The sequence below is a fragment of the Lycorma delicatula genome, chromosome 4 (genome assembly GCF_047948215.1).
Source record: "Lycorma delicatula isolate Av1 chromosome 4, ASM4794821v1, whole genome shotgun sequence".
Classification (NCBI taxonomy): Eukaryota; Metazoa; Arthropoda; class Insecta; order Hemiptera; family Fulgoridae; genus Lycorma; species Lycorma delicatula.
The window spans coordinates 11,858,965-11,880,640 of NC_134458.1; the positions used below are offsets into that span (position 1 = coordinate 11,858,965).

The following is a 21,676-nucleotide window of genomic DNA, read 5'->3' on the forward strand; positions in this document are numbered from 1 at the left end:
GAACAGCATGGATGAAGTCCTATGCAAGTACTACCACATGAAAATAAACAATAACAAAATGAAAGTAATGAAATGTAGTAGAAATAATGTAGATGAACCACTGAATATAAAAATAGGAAGAGAAAATATTAAGGAGGTAGAAGAATTTTGTTATTTGGGAAGTAGAATTACTAAAGATCGAAGAAGCAGGAGCAATATAAAATCCTGAATAGCACAAGCATAACAAGCCTTCAGTCAGAAATATAGTCCGTTTACATCAAAAATTAATTTAAACGTCAGGAAAACATTTTTGAAAGTATATGTTTGAAAGGTAGCTTTATATGGAAGTGAAATTTGGACAATCGGAGTACCTGAGAAGAAAAGATTAGAAGCTTTTGAAATGTGGTGCTACAGGAGAATGTTAAAAATCTGACAGGTGGATGAAATGAAGAGATGTTACGGCAAATTGATGAAGAAAGAAGCATTAGGAAAAATATAGTTAAAAGAAGAGACAGACTTATACACCACATATTAAGGCATTCTAAAATAATCGCTTTCATATTGGAGGGGCAAGTAGAAGCGAAAAATTGTACAAGCAGGCAACGTTTGGAATATGTAAAACAAATTGTTAGGGATGTAGGATGAAGGGGGTAAACCAAAATGAAACAACTGGAATCTTGGACAGCTGCATCAAACCAGTCAAATGACTGAAGACAAAAAAAAAAAATAAATAAAATGACTTCTCTACTTCATAAATCACATTACTGTGGAACCAGTGGGAAGTGAGAAACGTTTACTGCTGACAGAAACACAAAAGTGGGCGGTAGGTATAAAAAGGTTGACTACCACTGCTCTAGATCATGCAACGTTATTATATAAGTTGAAAAAAATGGGATTTCAGGGGAACGTACATAAATTACTGAAAAATTATCTCACAGATAGATATCAAGAAATAAAAATTTTCGAATTTGTGAGTTCTGAGTATGGATTACATCAAGGCTCAATAATCAGCCCATTACTACTTATCCTGTATGTAAATGACATATACCAAAATATATATCAAGGGGATATTATTTCCTATATAGATGATACTGCAGTTTTTTACTCACACCTAAACTCTGGAATACTTTGTTTAATAATGTAAGTTCTGATTTTCCTTCAACAGTCCAATGGTTCTTTGCAAATAAGTTAACAGTAAAAAAAAAAAAAAACAGATTCTTCCATTTGCATGTCACAGTGACAATATGGTAACTTTTTAACACTCACGCTTCATAGTTACTGATCTAAATATTAGTATTAACAAAGTAAATAGTGCTAAATATTTAGGCATTAAATTTGATTTTCATATGCATTGGAACCATAATATTGGAAAAGTCACTGCTAAATTAAGAAGAATATTTCTGTTTGTTAAACTAAGGGAAATTCTTAAAAATAAAAACAGAATTTGTTAAATTTACTTTGAGCTTGTACACTCAATAATACAACATGGAATAGTTGCTTGGGATGGAGCTAAAAACGCACTATTAACATGTTAAAATTATGAAAAAAATGTTATTTTGTAACTGGAATTCCCCTCTGAGGAACTGTATCGATCAGCTCAATTACATAGTATTAGAAAAATATTTTGTAACATCACAGTCAAAACTATTAAAATTATATATATATAATATATATATATATATATATATATAATACAGAAATCATGTCTAGAATTGATTTCTGATTTTGGAATAGCCTTTTTGCTAAACCATTTTCAGTGAATTTCCAAAATCAAGCCCCACATGGTACAGATGGCTAACCAGGAAAATTTCACAATTTTTCTGATGAACTAAATCGAAATCACCTTTCCAGTTCACAACTGGAATTGTAACTTGGAAAATAAAATTCCCACAAAACGAGTTGACAGCTCTGACAGTCAAATATGGAGTTTTCTTGAGAACATTCTACTGTTAGTCAATGAATGAACTGAAAAGTTGCCACTTGGATTCAGTAGGGCCCATAAAAACTCAGAAAACAACAGATGAATTGGAACATCTGAAACCCGTGCACAAATAAAACATAAAAAATTTCCTACTTCGCCACACTAATATTAATTCCGTAACCCAATTCAGTAAACTGAAAATTCTTACTGACATCTGTGATAGAGAGAAAACTCTAATCATGGCTTTACAAGAACTCAGAAACACTGTCCACAATTTGGTAACAGATATTTAGTGAAGTTTAAAATTATTGACTCTATCATTAAATTTAAATCTCATCTCCAAGAATCATGATTTTGACTTTCAAATCTGCGCAAAAGGTTTACACAATAATTAACGTCCATGCAGCGATAAATGCAAAAAAAGACACAGAAAAAGAAGTTCAAGAATTTTGGGACATTTTAGATCAAACAATAAACAATATTCCTACTAAAGATGTTAAAATCTTGGTCGGTGATTTCAACCTCCAACTCGGGAAAGAAAGAAAATTAAGAGGTATAATAGGAAAATGGCCAGAACAGAGTAAACCCAAAAAGAATGGTATAAAAACAATAGAACTAGGCAAAAATAATAATTTCATCTCTAAATCTACTTGTTTCAAGAGATTACCGCACAAACTAAAAACATGGAAACTTTTATCCATGTAAACATCCACATTACCAAGAAGATAAATTTCAGCTCGGATGTTTACATGGATAAAAGTTTCCACAGAGAAATTTACAACTCAGGTTGTAAAAAATTTACGACTCAGGTTCAGATCATTACACTATGAAAATAAAAATTAAATTAATTCCACTTAAAAAGAAAATAAGAGAGAATTCGATCCAACAAATTTAATAAAAAATAAGGAATGTAAACAAGTTTCAACAAAAATAAATCCTGCGATTATTACAAAAAATCTGGCATACATTTACAAATATTATGAATTCCCAACATTAATCTTGAAAGATGAACAAGGAAAACTGTCACATAATAATGCAGAAAATATGGAAATATTAGCCAGAGCTTTCAACAAACTTTTTAACTGCAAAGATGCAACAGAAGTATTAGAAGTTGAAACTAACACAAAAATTCTGTTAAAACCTCAGGACATTGACACACCAACTTTCCAAAAGTGGTACAAGCCATTAAAGAACTGAAAACTTACAAGGCTTGCGGTGAAGATCAGGTCTTTACAGATATATGGAAAAACATGAGTCAAAATTCCCTTATAGAATTTCAGTCATCTTAATAAAATCAGGATCAATGAGAAATTAGCAGAAGATTGGACAAGAGTTATTCAACCATTGTTCAAAAAGGATGACAGAACAGATCTGAATAATTACAGAGGAATTACTCTGCTGGATTGCGCCTGTAAAATTTTATCATGAACAATCTTAAATACAACTAAAGATACCCTAGAATCACAACTTGTAGAATATTAAGGAGGATATGGACCATACAGAAGTTCCTCAGATCAAATTTTAACACTAAAATTAATTATGGAAAATTGTAAAGTACGCCAAAAACAATTTTTTATTTTATTTATAGATTTTAAAAAAGTGTATAATTTTATTCACAGACAAACCATATTTAAAATCCTAAGGAATTACAGATTACACCCAAAATTAGTAAATATAACTGGTCTGACATTAATAAATACAAAATTAAAAATAAAATTCAGAGGAGAAATCTTCGAACCTTTAAAAAAAAAAAAATTAAGACAAGGAGATTGACTTCTGCCACTTCTTTTCAACGTTGCCCTGGATTTTATCATGAAATTATGGTCCAAAATATAAAAATTGGAACTGGGATCAATATAGTAAAGACAAACTGTCTCAGATTTGCTGATGACCTAGCATTATTAGGTCACAATATTGAGGTTAAAAGCAAATAATTGGCCTGGAAAAAATTGCTGGGAAAATTGAGTTAAAAATTTCATATGAAAAGGCCGAAATAATGGCCATGGAACCATTGTGCATAAATAAGAAAAAGTGAATAATAAAGAAATTAAATTAACACAGAAATTTAAATATTTGGGTGAAATTATAGATAACAGATTAAGAGAAAATTCAACCTGGAACAGAGTGAAAAAATGAGAAACTCAAATGTTAACAAAATCAACATAAAATAAAAAATAAGTGTCAACAAATGCAAAAATGTGATACTGTAGAACAAGAATTTTATCAGAAGCACTTTACGTTTGCAAAACATTATTTCAAATTAAAAATGAAAATAAAAGTGATCAAACGATCAAAACAGAACAAAGAATAATCAGAATACATAAATAAAAATTATGAAAAAAATGTACCGTGACAAATTGCAAACGATGAAACTGTTCATAAAATTATTACAGAACCAATTATTGGTCTACTGAAAAAAATTAAGGTTATCCCAGCTTTTCTACATCAAAAGAATGTCAGAAAATAGATAACTAAAACAATCAGAGGCCTGAACTTGATAAACATTGGGAAATACATAACAGAAATAAAGAAAGACCCAGAGAGATTGGACTACAAACCGAAGACACAAATGATAAACCAAAAATCAACGAAATTCTAAAAACAAGATATTTTTCTACAGACAAAACAACCTGAAATATAAGGGATTCGAATGAACTAAGAAAGATCAGATCCAATAACCCAAAGAAATATTGGCAAATACAGAAGACCAAGCCAACAAAGAAAGTTAGAAGAAAAACTGACATAAATTGATGTAAGTGATCCAATGTAGTCAAAACAAACACACAAAAAAAATATATGTATATATAGAAATCATATACCACAGACATGTTCTAAGGTCTAACATCAAAATATTTTTAAAATACTGTAACGGTCAAAGAAATTCACAAGGGAGCTATATGTAGGCCTAAGCTGTATGATTCAATCAGTTTACAGCACGAATAAGGAAAAATTTTATTAAAAAAATATATATATAAATGGTTAAAAAAACGTATCTGAAAAACAACTGAAAGAAATAATAGGGATAAAACTAAAAGGAAATGTAACTAAATGGAAAAAATATTGATTTATTTTAGCTATAAGTTTAGAAATAAGCTCAAAAGTTTAAATAAATATTCAATTTTATTTTATCTATTAAATCTGTATAATAGTAGGAGGCAGGCAAGTGCAAAAATCACTTATTTTTTATAAATTATAATGTAAATACATATAATTTACTCCAAATAAATACACTTGAAAAATTACCTGCATTAAAATTCAATTTTTTTTTAATGAGATAAGCTTTGCCAAACTGCTGAAAAATGACTCTATTCTACCCAGTAAATATTGAATAATCCATTTAAAAAACAATCCATGACAAAATTGTGGGTATTTAAATAATAAATGGACCTTTATATCACAAAAATGTTTATTGGGTAATAAAACAGCTAGTAGAATAAACCTTTCTTTAAACATAATTAACATCAGTCCCATTTATACTTATGAAGTAATATTTAAAAAAATTATAAATATGTGCCCTTTATTCTTACAAAATTAAAAAATTTCATAGAAAATTGTACATGAAAACAATTATTCATCTTTTAATAAGATAATCATGGTGTTTTATGCTATTACTATCACACATAAAACACAGGTATGTGTTTTATGGAAATTGGAAAAAATTATAAATACAATTTTTCATTTAGATGCAATCACATGGAAGATTTGTTCATACTTACATTTTAAAGGAAACTTAAAAAACAATCTTTAGTTGCACAGATGTGCACATGCACACACACATGAATATAACAATTATTTTAATTACTTTTTTATGTACAGATGATCAACAGTTTTTAAAAAAATATTTTTCTAAAAGCATACACACACACATTTACACAAACACACTTGTTACCCTGGCAGTTCATTTACACTGAATAAATAATACAGAAATACTTAAAGTACACTTTTAAATATACTATAAAAATACAATAAAATTTAAAAATACAAAAATTCCTTTTTTTAAAAACATATGTCATGTACAGTATTCCTTCACCAAATAACAAGTATTGTGACAATAGAGAAGCACATAAATAATAAAACTTCAGACTTATAAGTAAATTAAAATAATTACTACCAATAATACAAAAGACAGCAGAGTATAAATTAAATACCTACAAATAAATATATATCTTAAATGAACATGATTTTTGATCCACTCTTCCTTTTTTCTAAATAGTATTTCCAGTACAATTAATAACAATGAATACTCAAATTAAAATAAATATTTATATAGTTAATATAATTAAAGCAATATGTGAATTTACAACAAATTCATCCTGAAATTAAATACTTTTCACCTGACTTCAATATCCATCAATGTTAATAAAAAATTTTTACTTTTATCATTAAAAATATATCATACAAAAATAGAGTGACAATTTGTGTGATGCATTAGAAATATACTGTAGTAATATCAACAACAACAAGGTAATAAATAATATTAAAATATAATATGAGTGTAAAAGTATAAATAATCCATTTACAAGATGTTTTTCTGCCTAGCAACCATTGTTAGGATTAATATGAAGAACTGCATATTTTAAATTGTACATCCACTTAAGTTCAGACTGAAAAACACTTCATAAAAAAAATTATACATACCATACAGTTTTTAATCAAGATATAACTTTTAATATTTAACTTACATCCGATGAGTGAAAATTTAATAAGCAAATGTTACACAAATTCCATAATACTTACATACTGATGCCTTTCTAAACAATGGCAAAAACTTCAAAGATGTAAACAAGAAAATAACTTTTGTTTTCACTTTCACAAGGATCCACATTTGATTTTTAAGTTCACAAGAGACATACTCAGTACATACTCAAATACATTCACTGCTTATCCGATAATGAAAGCTCATCAAAACTCTATTGCAGACAGGGAATGAGTATAAAATTAAAGCATCAATATCTAGAGCTGTAGCCACATGTTTAATGAAACATTAGTAGTGACAACTCTTCATATTCTAATCTTATCATGTGAAAATGTTTTCTGTGGGTCTAAAGAGGTGATATTTTATATTGGTTACAGGTATCATTAAGGGAGAATGTTATGAATTGTTGAGAAGTACAATACAGAACAAAAAAATATAAATAGAGAAGGAAATAAACTGTTCCCTGTTTCTTATTGTTCTCAAAAAAGAACAGTTCCATGTCTCAAGATTAATATTATAAAATATGAATGACAAGCAAACTTTAACTCAATTCCTATTTTGTTGACTGTTATTTTTAATGAATTCAACAATAGTACGAATTTTTACATAACTAAGTGTTCTATATACTGGGTCATTTGTGTAATAGAAACATACAACATACCTTATCTATTTGCATTTGTAAAAAAAATAATGGCTTTACACATTAAATATAGCTATAGTCAATTTTTGAAGGCTAGTCTTATATCTGTTAAGATAAGCCACTGCTTACTTCATTAAATAAAATATCAAGAATCTATCACATTATATTAACACAAAAATACAGCTACACTAAATTGTGGGCACCCTTGCACCGGTAGAGTTTTTAGATGGATTTCAAGTAAGGACGTTTTTATACTTGTCAGAATGACAGCCTGTAAAAACTGAATGTGGGCTGTTCCTGTAACTATAAAAAAACAGAAACAGCCATTTTATCAAAGTGCTCAATAGAATGAATATAAGTAAATAGTGTTCAATAAAAAGTGCAAAGATCCAGATAACTTACAAGGAAATTATCAAAAAAAATTTGCCTATAGTTAACATTTTCATTGGCAAATGATTACAAAATAGCAAATGAGGGAGGCATACAAAAAATAAATAAATAAATTAGCAATTAAGAACAAATGGAATTTAACAACTTAAAAGTGTGACAAAACATGTTTTCACATAGATTAAGGTGCTACAGCAACCATGCAACATGACTTGATACTGGCTAGGGAAATTTAATTCAATATACACTACTTATTAGTTATTTTTTTCACCCAACAGTAAATATCATAAAATAAACCTACTTATATCCTTTTTTTTAGATAGCAGACTCACAATTTCATGAATATTAGCTTAAAAAATTGCCTAGTGTAACCAAAACCTGTGAAAACACAAGGACTTTACTTCAAACAAAAGTTAGAACACAGTAATATTGGAGAAAACTTTTAAGTATAAAAGCTGCCCACAGTAAGCTATTATTTCTTATAAAAAAAGGGTTTATAACAGCAGTCTTATAATAATTTAAAACATCTTTTATATACATGCTGACGAATATGAATAGTATTAAAGTATTAACATCTTATGGTAAGAATACAATAAAAGCATTTTTGTAAATTTGTTCTATACTTTTATTAGAAACTGAAATTAATTATAGAACAGTATTATGAAACACGGGTAAGAAAAACAGAACTGGTTGTAATGTTATTCTATTTTGCTTGACTATTCAATTTTTTTTCATCATTTTAGAAATTATTTGTTCATTCACTATCAAATCCAGACTGATGCCTAATTATACTCAAAATGTTATCATGTATAGGATTTTTTGCACTTACTATTGTCCTGAGCTACCTCATCCATTATAAATTCTTGACCAACTTTACATCATCTGTCCGCTTTCGCCCAGTTCTAAATATTTAGCTTTTACTACGATATGGTTTCAATTCACAATTTACCCCCTCCTGGAGTTATCCTCACTGCGTACCCAACCCACTATTTTGTCTTCCCTTCTTTACTTTACTTCATTTAGTGGTTCAGCTATTGTCTCTGATATAGAGTAGTTTTATTCCCAACACTGATTATTTTATATCTGAATCAGGCTACTTGAATTATTATTTTTTCCAACCAACATAAAACTGCTTGATTTTACAATCTTTAATAGAAAGTTACATAATTACTTCATGGAGAAAAGCCGCTATTTATTTGAAAAAATGCAATACTGGAAAACTCTCCTTGCCTACAAGTCTTTGACTCTTTTCTATTTCACTAAATTAAATATATGTGTCAAAATCTATTGTACTCTTTTGCACTACATGTTGTTTGACAATGTACAATGTTACATATGTAAAGTATATTCTGTAATAAAATAAATACTTAGGTATCCGATTTATAAGTCATTACCAGTAAAATAATTCTTTGAATTGAAAAATTTCAATTTATTTTCTTTATTAGTTTTGGAAACCAGCAATAATTTTAATTCCCTCATGGAAGAGTCCATTGCAACAGTATTCTCCTCTTTATTGTCGTTTGCATCCCTTTTTGAAAGACTAATTTTATCATTTCATGTGTCTATTTATGACTCAACACAATATAAGCACACCACTTTAGTTCAAATCAAAACTAAAAAAAAATAACAAATTTTACTTTTACAAATAATCTTTAAATCCATCATAAATTAGGGGATAATAGATAGAATAAAAAAATTTAATTTAGAATAAAAAAAACCCATGAACCTCCAAGTTACAAAATTTTTGCAACAGATACTAATATTAATCGATAATTCTGAATTTATAAATAGGAGTAAAATAAGACTGTCTGCGTTTAACAACAGAGGCCATGTCTTTTTTCATTTGATAACAATCTAAAAGAAGTATTTTATAATTTGTTTCCTATAGGTTTTAACAAATCTAAAATGCAATACAACTATTTATACTTCTGCAAGAAAGCAACTCAATCACACAAGTTAAAGAACTACAATGATTTAGTTTGGGGAATCCTATCTGCTAAGAAAAATAAATCTGATTAACATTATCACATGACTCTACCTGCATTTTTAAGTTTTGTTTTAATTTTAATAGATCTCAAAATGAACTCTATAAAAGTGGTAACATCTTCTAGCACAATAGAAAAAGAGACTGCACAAGTGTTGGAAGATAGAAAAAAAGTAGAAGAGAATCTACAATTTACATTCGTTTTCAATTTCATCTGTTAAGCAATGCTCCAAAAATTCTAATCTTCAAAAATCTCTTGTGAACAACCTGTATAGAGAAGCAATGAAATAATTAGCAAAATATAAGAACAATATGTAACAGAAATTCTGAAAGTAGAATTAATATACGATCACAGAAGTAACTTTTTAAGATCATACTTTGATACTCCTCAATAACTACCTAAACCTTTTCTTGTCTAATCTTCAAAGTCAATACCACTAAGATATAAAAGTAAATAAATAAAATAAAAAAAACTTAAATATATTAAAACACGAAGAAAAACTAATAAATAAAGAGAATGGCAATGACCTAATATACTACAAGAACAGAAATCATAAATAAAAAAAAAATAATAAAACTAATGAATATACATAAATAAATAAAAATAAGGATAATTTTAGATCACAGAATAACAATAAGAAAAAGTACCACAGAGTGGTGTTATGAAGTGCATAGCAAGAAAACAATTACTCAAAATAGTAGTTTTTAAATTTATTATCATCAGGTACTTGAACACATAAAAAGATGATAATTAAGAATAACGGACAATTACAGACAGAATTTAACTTTTTATAGTCATAATTAAAAACAAGTATGACTACAGAAATTTTGTCTTTTAAAAATAAATGTTTAGATTCAAAAGAATAAAAATATTTGTGATGGAATTATTAGACATGAAACAAGTGATTTCAATAAACAAAATAGTTGTGTATAACAGGTAAAAAAAAGATGGCATTTAAAGCATAAAAATAGAAAATTGAATAAATGAGTAGAAGTAGATGAGAAAATGCACCTTGATTTACCCATTTTATGATAGATCTACCCTACTGTTTATAAAAAGGAGTAATAATAACCTAATTTCAACTAAATTAAAACATGACAGAAAACTCCTATGAGTTTAATACACTTACTTGATATGTATACAATAAACACAATTAAGCAAACTCAGATCGATAGAATACCATCATAAATAAAAATTAACTTTTCACATCTTGTTACAACCTGATGGTTCCATTATAGGAACATGTAGGATCCTGGAGTGCAAAGTAAGATAAATGCCAACAGTCAAAGCCACATTTAATTAACTTGTTCTGAGGCAACCGAAGTTAAAGGTTAATGGCATTTATTAGCGGCTAATAACCACAGTAGTTGATGCCACTTAAAATAAGATTAAAAAAATAATTTTTCAGTTTACAGAAACTGTTTATTACTATTTACATTTAGACCTGCCATCTAACAATTTTTTCCATAAATCAAACTGTTCATGATACTTTACCATATGAATACTAATTGATTTTTTAATATTACAAACATTAAATGGAATCCGTTTATTCAAGAACTCATTAATGTGAATCCTTTTCACTGATATTGCTTCTGCTACAATTCCTGTAGTAAAAACATCCTCTAATTTTAAATAGTTTCTTCCAAGTGCATGCTTGTATAAGTCATGCATTATATCCCCTGAAAGAAGATACGCAGGACCTGTTACAAAGTCAGGAAAAACTGGTGGTGAAAACTGCCTGACTGAAACAAAATATTTAGACCTACTATTTCTAATCGGTTTCCACTTTCTAGCAAGTCGACCATAAATTATTCGTTTTTGATTAAAATGCTCATTTACAAATGAAAGCAACCTAGGAATATTTATAAACATATCATCATCAGTTTTTAAAACAAATCGTACCTTAGTACAATAATTATCGACCCACTCTGTGAGTGAAACAGTCTTTAAAGTAAGATTGTCATAAGAATCAATAAATCGGGATCTAATTATATCACCGTACAAGTCTGCCTCTGCTTTAATTCTGGTGTCGATATCAGGTTTGTTAGAAGAGCCGAGAAGGAAACCGACAGCAACATCACGCCGCTGTCCATAATGACCCCACGTTTGTCGCACAGCCATCCTTGCCTCCTGGTGTTGAGGTGCAGACGTTATTGCGACTAGAAGTTTCAGTTTTTTACCTAAGTCAGGGCATAAATCCACATTAGGAATGTCATAACCCGATTCATAGAGGTGTTCTGTTAAAATCCCTAAGCTGGTATTCTTTGATTCTATATGTTTGTTTTTCTGGGGGATGATTTGAATATTGCTACTTTTTGGTGACACTGACTTTTGAGAAATCTTATTTTCCTCATCATGTACAGATGTATTGCGAGCTGTAGCCGATAATGTCGAAACACTAGTGTTATCTGTCAACAACATCCCCATCATGTCTTGTGATACTAAATGTGATGACGCTTTTGTCCCATTGACAGGTGAATCTAAAACAGAGTAAATTATATATATTCAAATACATATTATAAAAACATATTTCATTAGGAACAAGTCAAAACATGTAATTATTTAAAATGCATACACAGTATGGCAGGGAAAACACATCTTCCTCCCCACACCAGAAAACACATCTGGTTTGGGTGATGAAGCTGTCTTCCACTGACTGAACTGCTGTTTTGTTTCAGGGTCACAGCCGTAACATTAAGATCATTCCCCATTATGATTTTTGACAAAAAAATCTGATCAGTTTGTGCAGTTAAGAAAACAATCACTGTGTTCGCTGTGATGGTTTCTCACACACACTTCTTGGCCAAATGAGCAGGAAGTGTCTAGTAAACAGACCTAGCAAGAGAGATCAGCATTGCCAACCTATTTACCTATAGAAAATAATTCTCGTTTTTTTTTTTGGTACCTCTGTATTCTTCCACTGCCAGCGAAGTAATGAATTATATAATAATGTATAGCAGTGACAGCCTTGTCAAATATAATCTGACCTACAATTTGTTTTTGTAAAAAAGTTGTACTACAGCCTTATTTTCTCAGGTTAAAGGTGGGTCTCACTCTTGGATTTACATTGGATCAAATCTAAAGATTGCATGCATTTGTGTAGCCAATGAGTTGGAACCAGGCCTCATCAAAGTGAAAAGTGTTATTCAGTTATACGAACTACCACCCTGGAAAAAAAACCTGAAAATCATTTACAGAGATAGAGATCCTTCGGATATCAAGAGGCTTAAATTCCTGCAATACTTTTATGGTAGGGGCACAGCTTTAATACTTATCCATAGGAAGTTTAATAATTCTCTACTGGTGTAATGGAGTCATGAAATTTACCTATGAATCATTTTTATAAACATACAAAAATGAAGCGAAATAATATTTCAACAGCAGAAGGGAACATGTGTGCTGGTTATCATCTGTTGTAATGCTGTATGGCACAACAACAGACATTAACCAATCACTGCCTCAACCATAGCGACTGTCAGAAGCAAGATCACATCTCAAGTTCCATAAATGCCTACCTCACATTCACTGATCATGGTTTTGCAACCATACTTGTTATCAATGATTAAAAAAAATCAGTGCTAACTGAATATGTCTGGTAATACTGAACTATATGAATAAAGTGACGTACAGTTTGTGATAGTGAGAGAATAATGTTAAGAATAAGCGAGTTTTATTAAAAGTTGTAATAATTAACACAATTTAAAGAAAATTATTTCTAAGATTCTTATTAAAAAAAAAAATGAAAGTATAAAATTGCATTGAGGATAATAATAGTTTTGGTTTATTCTGTGCACAGAATAATAAATGTTTCTATTTTTCCAAATCAGCCACTAATCTGCAAGATTAATTTATTTTACTTAATTACTTTTAATTTATTATTGACAGATATTTTTAACACTACATAAACTGTACAAACTTGTAGTAACTTAAAACATTAAAATGTACTGAAAAACTAGATCTACATCTCTTTTAAGTAAAATTACTTGCAATGAAATTTAAAATGACCTTTTATAGAAATTACTGAGTAATTTAAGAGAAGTCTTAAAAAAATTTATTTAACAGTAATTGCTAACTGTTAAGAGCTAGCCAATATAATTAGTTGTAATAATATGTCTAAATAAATTAAACAGGCTGTTAACAACATGATGATGGAGCCATAGTACCAGCACTACCTGCACTTATATGTCGGGAGATGTGTATTCAGTTTACACTTCCTATCTCCTCTCTTTAATCCTGCAGTTACAAACAACAAACCTTTTAACATATCCATAGACTGAACTTTTCAATTGTATATGCTGTGAAAATAAGAATACAAAAAATTAACTAATTAAACTGCAGTGAAATGGGTGGACCAATTCATTCAATACAACTGACATTAATGATTGCATATAAATGTTGTATCATAAATATGATTGGTTTAACATTGACAAATACAAAATCTAAAGTGAAGTTTCGTGGCGAATTTTCTGAACCTTTTTACACAAAATCCGGACTGAGACAAAGCGACGGACTTTCGCCTTTATTATTTAATTGTGCACTAGAATTTCTGATGCATGAATGATTTAAAATTAATCCAAAAAATATTCACATAGGATACAAAGAGATAACTTAAATTTAAATTGCCTAGAATTTGCCAACGACTTAGCTTTATTAGCTAATAGTATCGCAGAAGCCAGAATACAAATAACAAGTATAGAAGAACTTGCGAATAAAACTGGACTTAGGATTTCTTAGGAAAAGACTAAAATGATGGCTATAAATTCTTTAGTTATTAATTCGGTGAATATTAATGGAAACAAAGTAGAACTTGTAGAAAAATTTAAATTTCTTGTAATTGTAACAAAAAACAAAATTGGACTGAAAGACTTAATAAATTATTTAAAGTGCTACAAGTAACCAAAAATACTTACAACAAAAAATCGCTCTCGATTAACACTAAAATTAGACATTACAAAACTGTGGTTAAACCAGTAATTACTTACGCGAGCGAGACTTTATTTAGATTAAATCAGAAAAATAGGACTGAACCTTTGCTTAAAGTTGAACGCAGGATTCTTAGAACCTGCATAAACAAAAAATATAAACACGAAAATCAGTACAGATTATTGCTTAATAAATTTCTGTACGAAAACTTGGAATCCTTAATTGATACTATGAAAAAGAAACGAATTTCTTTCTGTGCGCACTTGTTAAGATTACCGCAGGATAGGATTACTAAGAGAATTATCTATCAATTTTGGTCTTTAAAAAATTTGCCATTATGGATCAAAGAAATTAAAGAAGACATGCAAGAATTAAATTTGACTTGCGTAATAAATCCGAAAAATTAAAATTTGTTTTAAAGATCCGAATACCAACTTTTAATTATACAAAAAGAGTTTATTCAGAAGAGGATCGTAAAGCAAGATCATTAAGAATGACTAAATATTGGGAGAAAGTAAAAGCTAAGAACTTAAAGGCCAAAAGATCGGAAAAAAAGACTTGAATTATTCGGACTAAAGTGGTCCTTTGCGGCCTTAAAAGTAAAAAAAAAAATGTTATATCTCTCTGACCCTTCATATATCCTATAATATCCTTTCTATAATAAAAAATATATTTTTTATCACATGAAATGTTTTCAAAAAAAAAAATTATATATATATATACATACATACAGTGAAAAGAAAAACTAAATTTTTGACATGATAGCAGGCTACAAAAATAGTTACCTCTTATTTCATAAAGAGAGAAATAAAATCTAGTTTATATTATGCTAAAAATTTAGGTTTCATATATTTTATCTATATGACCTATTTTGTTTGATAAAAATCCTTTCTTGGAATATTTATCAAAATGGAGACAGATACTTTATTAGATATAAAACTGCCTACAAGCAAGAAGAATGATTTCATTACTTTTCAAGGATAACTAGTACATGATTCACTATTTACCTGCATTATAATCAAAAAAAGTATAAACTATTAATTATTCATTTTATAATAATAAAGTTGAAGCAATAAATTTATGGTCAGAAAAGTACAGAAGGTTTTCCAAATACATTTCTCATTACTTATTTGTTTAATTGATTACAGCGTTTCATTCTTGCATGCAGCCAAACTGTAAATTAATTTTTTCTTTATTATATTTGTTACGTTTTCACCCCCTCTTGCCGTCAGGTGCTGAAACCTAGTGGTAGCTAGCCAGGGTGCCCAAGGCAAACTATGGTCGCCAAACCATTATGCCACTCTGCATCACAAGCTGCTGCCTCGAGCACTGTACGTAGCGTCTTCTGTCAGTCTGCATTCATAACTGACCCAAGGAGGTTGCGTCTGGATGGACTCTCTCAATTCTTGTTCGGATGAACATTACTGTAAGTTTTATTTAGTTTGTGTTTGCTATCTTTAACATTAAGTTGTAAGTTACAAGTGTTATATTACAAAATTTTTTTAAACTGCCAAGACGGCGTACAATTAAACAATCCTTAAGTAATCAACAAGATGTTGTCTTCATTCATCACTTATGAACACATACAGTCCACCCTCGCTCTAAAATCTACCGCAACGCTGTTAACCAAGGGCGTCACGTCAATGTTGCAACAACATTTATTGTACTGATACAACTTTTTATTCATTAAAAAGACATGCTGAAGAAATACTCTGTACACTTTACCCTGATTGAGACATCCATTACAAATTTATCTAGTACATATTTACTACATATTAGTGAGTGACAATGGTGAAGAACTAAGGACAGATTACAATAGTTGACAATAAAATAAAATAATTTTATCATTTTATTTAATAATTTATTTTATCATTCATTTTGTGAATATATATACTTTTCTAATTTTTATACTTTTTAAATTCAAATTTGTTTTTCTCCAAAAAAAAAAATTGAATGTCATTGCAAATAATGAGGACTGTCTGCTCTACTGAAAGATGTGACCTAATGGATTACATGGCACATATAAGTGGAGATAGTATACATTGGATACGCAGTGATATTCATTACGACGAATAGACAACAAATTAAATGAGATTAGTTTATCCTTTTTATCCTTCTTGGCAATTTTGTTTATTCAGATATTGCTCAAAATGTATCTCTTCAAATTGTTTTGCTGAAAATAAGCAGTTTAAAAACTGAGTAACATGCTAATTTATGATTTTTTAACAACTGAAGAAATCTCCAACTGAATGTCTGAGTTACATTCCATTTAACATCATGTCACCATCCATAGCCCACACCTTTCTAGTAGAAATTATCAAACACTTAGAAAACTTAAAACCTGTGTCTGAACCAAACACTCAACAAGTGTGATGATCCAGGCAAGTCTATCTTTCACCTATCTACTGGTACGATGGACAAAGTCTCTCACCTGGTAGTTTAACAGATCCTTCTGAACTGGTGATTTATTGATTTTAATCAATCACTATCATTGTTACTGCAAGACAGCCAATATGTATTGATAATGAGCTTATTAATTCATAACACTAACCTCACTTGACACATCAAACTCATTAATAACAAGATAAATATTATGTTAAAAATTAATTGAATCAAAAATGGATTTCCTAATTAATACAAAATAACAATTAAAATAAAAACAATTCATATTATATACCAAATGCATAAATTTTTTTATTGGTATCAAGGTATATACTGATTAATTTGGATTAAGGACTTACCTTCTAGGTGATATAAGTGTACAGGACTTGAATAATATGAAGAATACAGTATAAAGGTTAGACCCACTAGCCCCAGAATAAGCGAGTGTAAAACTCGCACACGGAATGCCATCATCTGTAAAATAAATAAACATAAATTATGGCAATAAAGAAAAAGATTTATTTTAAGAAAACACACACACATATTTCTCACATCATCAGTTGGATTACATTTCTTTTACAAATTATTCACATCAAATTACATATATAGAAATATGATGTTAATTACTAAAATTAAATTAAAATATTATGTATCTAGCAAGCCAGCTAGTTACATAACTTTACAAAGTTGAAATATACTGAATTATACGTTAACAATGTCTGAAGTGCTGCTATCTACAGCAGCCTTTACAATTGTGTCATCCTCATACACTGTTTGACGGTTGATCAAATTAAAATTACCTTTATAAAATCTTTCTAAAATGTTTAAACCCCTATTATTTGTATTAATATTATATTTTTTAATTTCCAGTATTTTTAAATTTGTTACAATAACAAATATTGAATGTGTATTATTAATAAGATGGTCAGAAACATTAGAGAAACCCAGTTTTTCATTTTTTATAATATCTAAAATATTCAGAGAATCTAGTTTTAAAACAGTTAGTGGTTTTTCCTATATAAATACGGTCACAATCATTACATTTTATTTTATAAATTCCACTCAAATAGTATAAACCATATGAATCAGTATGTTTATTAACTTTTAAATGTTTTATTAAATGGTTATTTGTCTGGCATGCAGGCTTAAATTTATTTTTATCATAAACCTTTGTTATATTTTCAACAATGTATCAGTATATACATATAAATATACATTGTCAATTTTTTGTATGTTATTTCTTGATATTAAATATGTATTGTTGTTAATTTTTGACATTTGTTGTTTTTATGTATTATCTACTAAATATTCATTATAACCATTACATTTAGCAATTTGTTTTATAATATCAATTTCTTTATTTAATTTATTTTGATTATGCTTTGTGTAATTAATTGCTCTATTAACCATGTTTGTATATGTATTAATTTTGTATGACCACGGATGATTTGAATATCTATGTATGGTGGTTTTGTTGGTTGTGGGTTTCCAGTATACTGAAATATACTAAAGTTATAAATTGATTATTTTTATTGTTAATTTCGATACTAACATCTAAGTAATTTATTCTGCTTTTTTCTTTTGTGGAGGGCGAAAAACGTCTGTACGTTATCATCGCCCGGGTTTTTTTTTTTTTATGAAAAAAAAATAAATAAAAGTAATAATAATACTCTGGTCTCTTTTCATTCCACATTTATTCTGCTATTTTTATCAATTTCTAAAGTATATTTCAATTCATTATAGTAAGAGTTTAACTTGTTCAAAATTATTAGATGTTCATTATATATAACGGGATTATAGACCACAAAAATATCATCAACATACCTTTTTTTTCTTATATTTTTTAACCTCTGGGACCGCCATTACGTATTGCTTCAGAGGATGAGATGAATGACTTCTGGCATGTATGAAAATGCCATGTCAAACCTGGAATTTAACCTGGGGCCTCCGGATGAAAGACCAAGACGCTACCACTCGCGCCATGGAGGCCAGAATCATCAACATACTTAGTCCGTAGTAAAATATCATACGAGTAAAAGTAATGTTATAAACAATTTTATTTTCAAAGTCTTGTAAATAAATCTCAAACATGATGGCTGACAAAGGAAAACCCATCGGTAAGGTATTTTCCTGAGTATAATATTTGTCATTAAATTTAAACTAATTCTGGTGGCATATATTTCTAATAAAAACTATAATATTATCAATAAATAAAGGGTCCTCATGAATGTGTATTAATTTATTTTTTATTATGTTAATTGTTTTATCTATGGGTATGCTGGGGTACATATTTTTTTTCCTGTTTAGCCTCCGGTAACTACCGTTTAGATAATTCTTCAGAGGATGATATGTATGAGTGTAAATTAAGTGTAGTTTTGTACATTCTCAGTTCGACCATTCCTGAGATGTGTGGTTAATTGAAACCCAACCACCAAAGAACACCAGTATCCACGATCTAGTATTCAAATCCGTGTAAAAATAACTGGCTTAACTAGGACTTGAACGCTGTAACTCTCGACTTCCAAATCAGCTGATTTGGGAAGACGCGTTAACCACTAGACCAACCCGGTGGGTTGCTGGGGTACATATTACTAATATCATAGCTAACCATCCTACTGTTATCCCCAATTTTTAAGTGTTTTAATTTATTTAAGAACTTGTATCCATTTTTTATATTATATTTATAATCTAAATTCATTTTGATCCCAAATATTTTATCTATTATTACAATCATGAAGGCCCTTTATTTAAAAAAAGGCTTGATAAATTCTAGATCCCATTATGATGACTTTCAGTTATCACGTGAAGGTGGGTAGCTGACACACCAAATTTGTAAGTTGAAAATTTACTCTCAATTGGATTATTAATTTCTTTTTATAACTCTGAACATTCAAGTTGTCTGATATTCCTACTACAACCATTTAACTCAACTTTATAAAAATTCAAACCAGATTATAATAAATCGGATTCAAAGTCTCCAAAATTTACTGGTAACTCAAAAAATTCAATAAGAGTATATAGACAACTTTTAAATAAATAAATAATGCAGCAGAATACAAATCATTACACCAATTTCTAATGGTAAATTTCATTATGGGGAAAAATATGATTACTAGAAATAAGTGAATAGAGTTTAGACCCAGCAACAATCAGTCTTGTTAACAATTTAATTCTGTAATAAAATACTAAGCAGTGACAGATGCAATTTTTTTAAAATAAAAGTATAGAATTTTTCTTAACATAACAATGCTATTTATGAAAATCTGTTTCATCATTCCCGTCAACATTGAAAGGATATTCCACAAAATTTTTATAAACCTAAAATTTGTTACCTGCTAAAAAACTAACTGACAAGTGTTTAAGGATTCAATCTTCAAAAGTCATAATGTAAATAGGAAAAATGTTATAACTTTAAAACCAAATACAAATCTAGGCAAGTACAATATTTATAACCAACACAACTGTTACACTAGCTGAAATATATTTACCTTTTAAATAAGCATGAATTATAGGTCTGTAAATTTCAAAATGACAACTGCCTATTATTTGTTTTAAAGGACTAGTGACATAAGCAACTGATATGCGAAATTAATTATAAAAATAATTAATAAGTACAACAAATTATATTTGATTCTTCTGTTACAAACTCACAATTACGGCCAGGGCATACATATAAATTTAATCACTATTGTCTGAATAAAATAACTGAATAAAATTCAGTTTACATAATTTTATACACAAAAAGCTATCAACATAAACTGTAAACAAGACATTGAAAACAGTGTCCTGGGTCAGATATAATTAAGCTAGAAAACTATGAAACACGGCAGTTGAAATGAATACAAAGTACTCAAATAACATTGATTCTGTAATTAAAACAACAGATATTGAAGGCTAGAGATATGTTTTAAACAACATACATAGTATCATTATGTTAGTGAACTTATTTATAGTTTTGGCACTTCAAATTCACAAATATTTTTAAAAAAACTCAAAACAAAAGTAAATCACCGTAACAAAAATAACACTAACACAAACAACATATTCCAATACTAGAAAAATAAATTATATGGTTCATGTAACAAAAGGATACTCAAAATTCTGTGCCGTTTAACAAAAAGTAAACAAGTTGAATAGGTTATGAACTCACAAAAATGGCGTATCCGATGTATTTGAAGAAAATTCATATATCCTCCACACCCACATTCCAACTCTAAAATAGTGAAGCTGGTAGAAGGTTATGCCTAACATCAAATCCTCAGCTATAACCTACACGATTTCCTACAAGACATTATCAAAGCCTGTACATAAAATAATTCTATAGTTTTATAACATCGCATGACTTCATGCGACAAACCTATACGCCAAGCAACTTTCCGGTTACTACCAATCTCTTAGTGTAATTTCAATTATTCTACTTCCTTGTTCACCAAACTATGATGTCACTCAGTCGTCATCAGACAGTAGATGTCAAAATTCTAAAATGTTCATTCATCATTTCTCTAGAGAACAACTAGCCTTGGATCCGAAGGTCAGAATCGAGTGAGAGTGTTTCTCAACAGACAGCACTAACAACCTCAGAAAATATTTTGATTAATATACTATTTTAAAGAATATTTTATTTATCTACACCGCTTACTGATTTTATTGTAAACCTCTGTACAATAAAGGAGAGTTTAAAGTTACACTCGCTTTAATATCATTACATATTGCATTAAATGTAACTGCATAATTACGTTTTTTAATTTTTATTAATTATTTCT

General features: G+C 29.0%; 1 protein-coding gene across 1 annotated transcript; it reads right to left on the reverse strand.

Annotated features, from left to right (window-relative positions):
• Nucleotides 1-5,253: 5,253 nt before the first annotated feature.
• On the reverse strand, nucleotides 5,254-21,438 carry LOC142323111 (beta-1,3-galactosyltransferase 5-like). The gene is made up of 3 exons (XM_075362307.1): nucleotides 21,064-21,438; nucleotides 17,273-17,387; nucleotides 5,254-12,088 (listed from the first exon to the last, which is right to left on the reverse strand). Exons 2-3 carry the CDS (start codon nucleotides 17,385-17,387, stop codon nucleotides 11,037-11,039), a joined length of 1,167 nt encoding a protein of 388 aa, XP_075218422.1. The 5' UTR covers nucleotides 21,064-21,438; the 3' UTR covers nucleotides 5,254-11,036.
• Nucleotides 21,439-21,676: the final 238 nt, after the last annotated feature.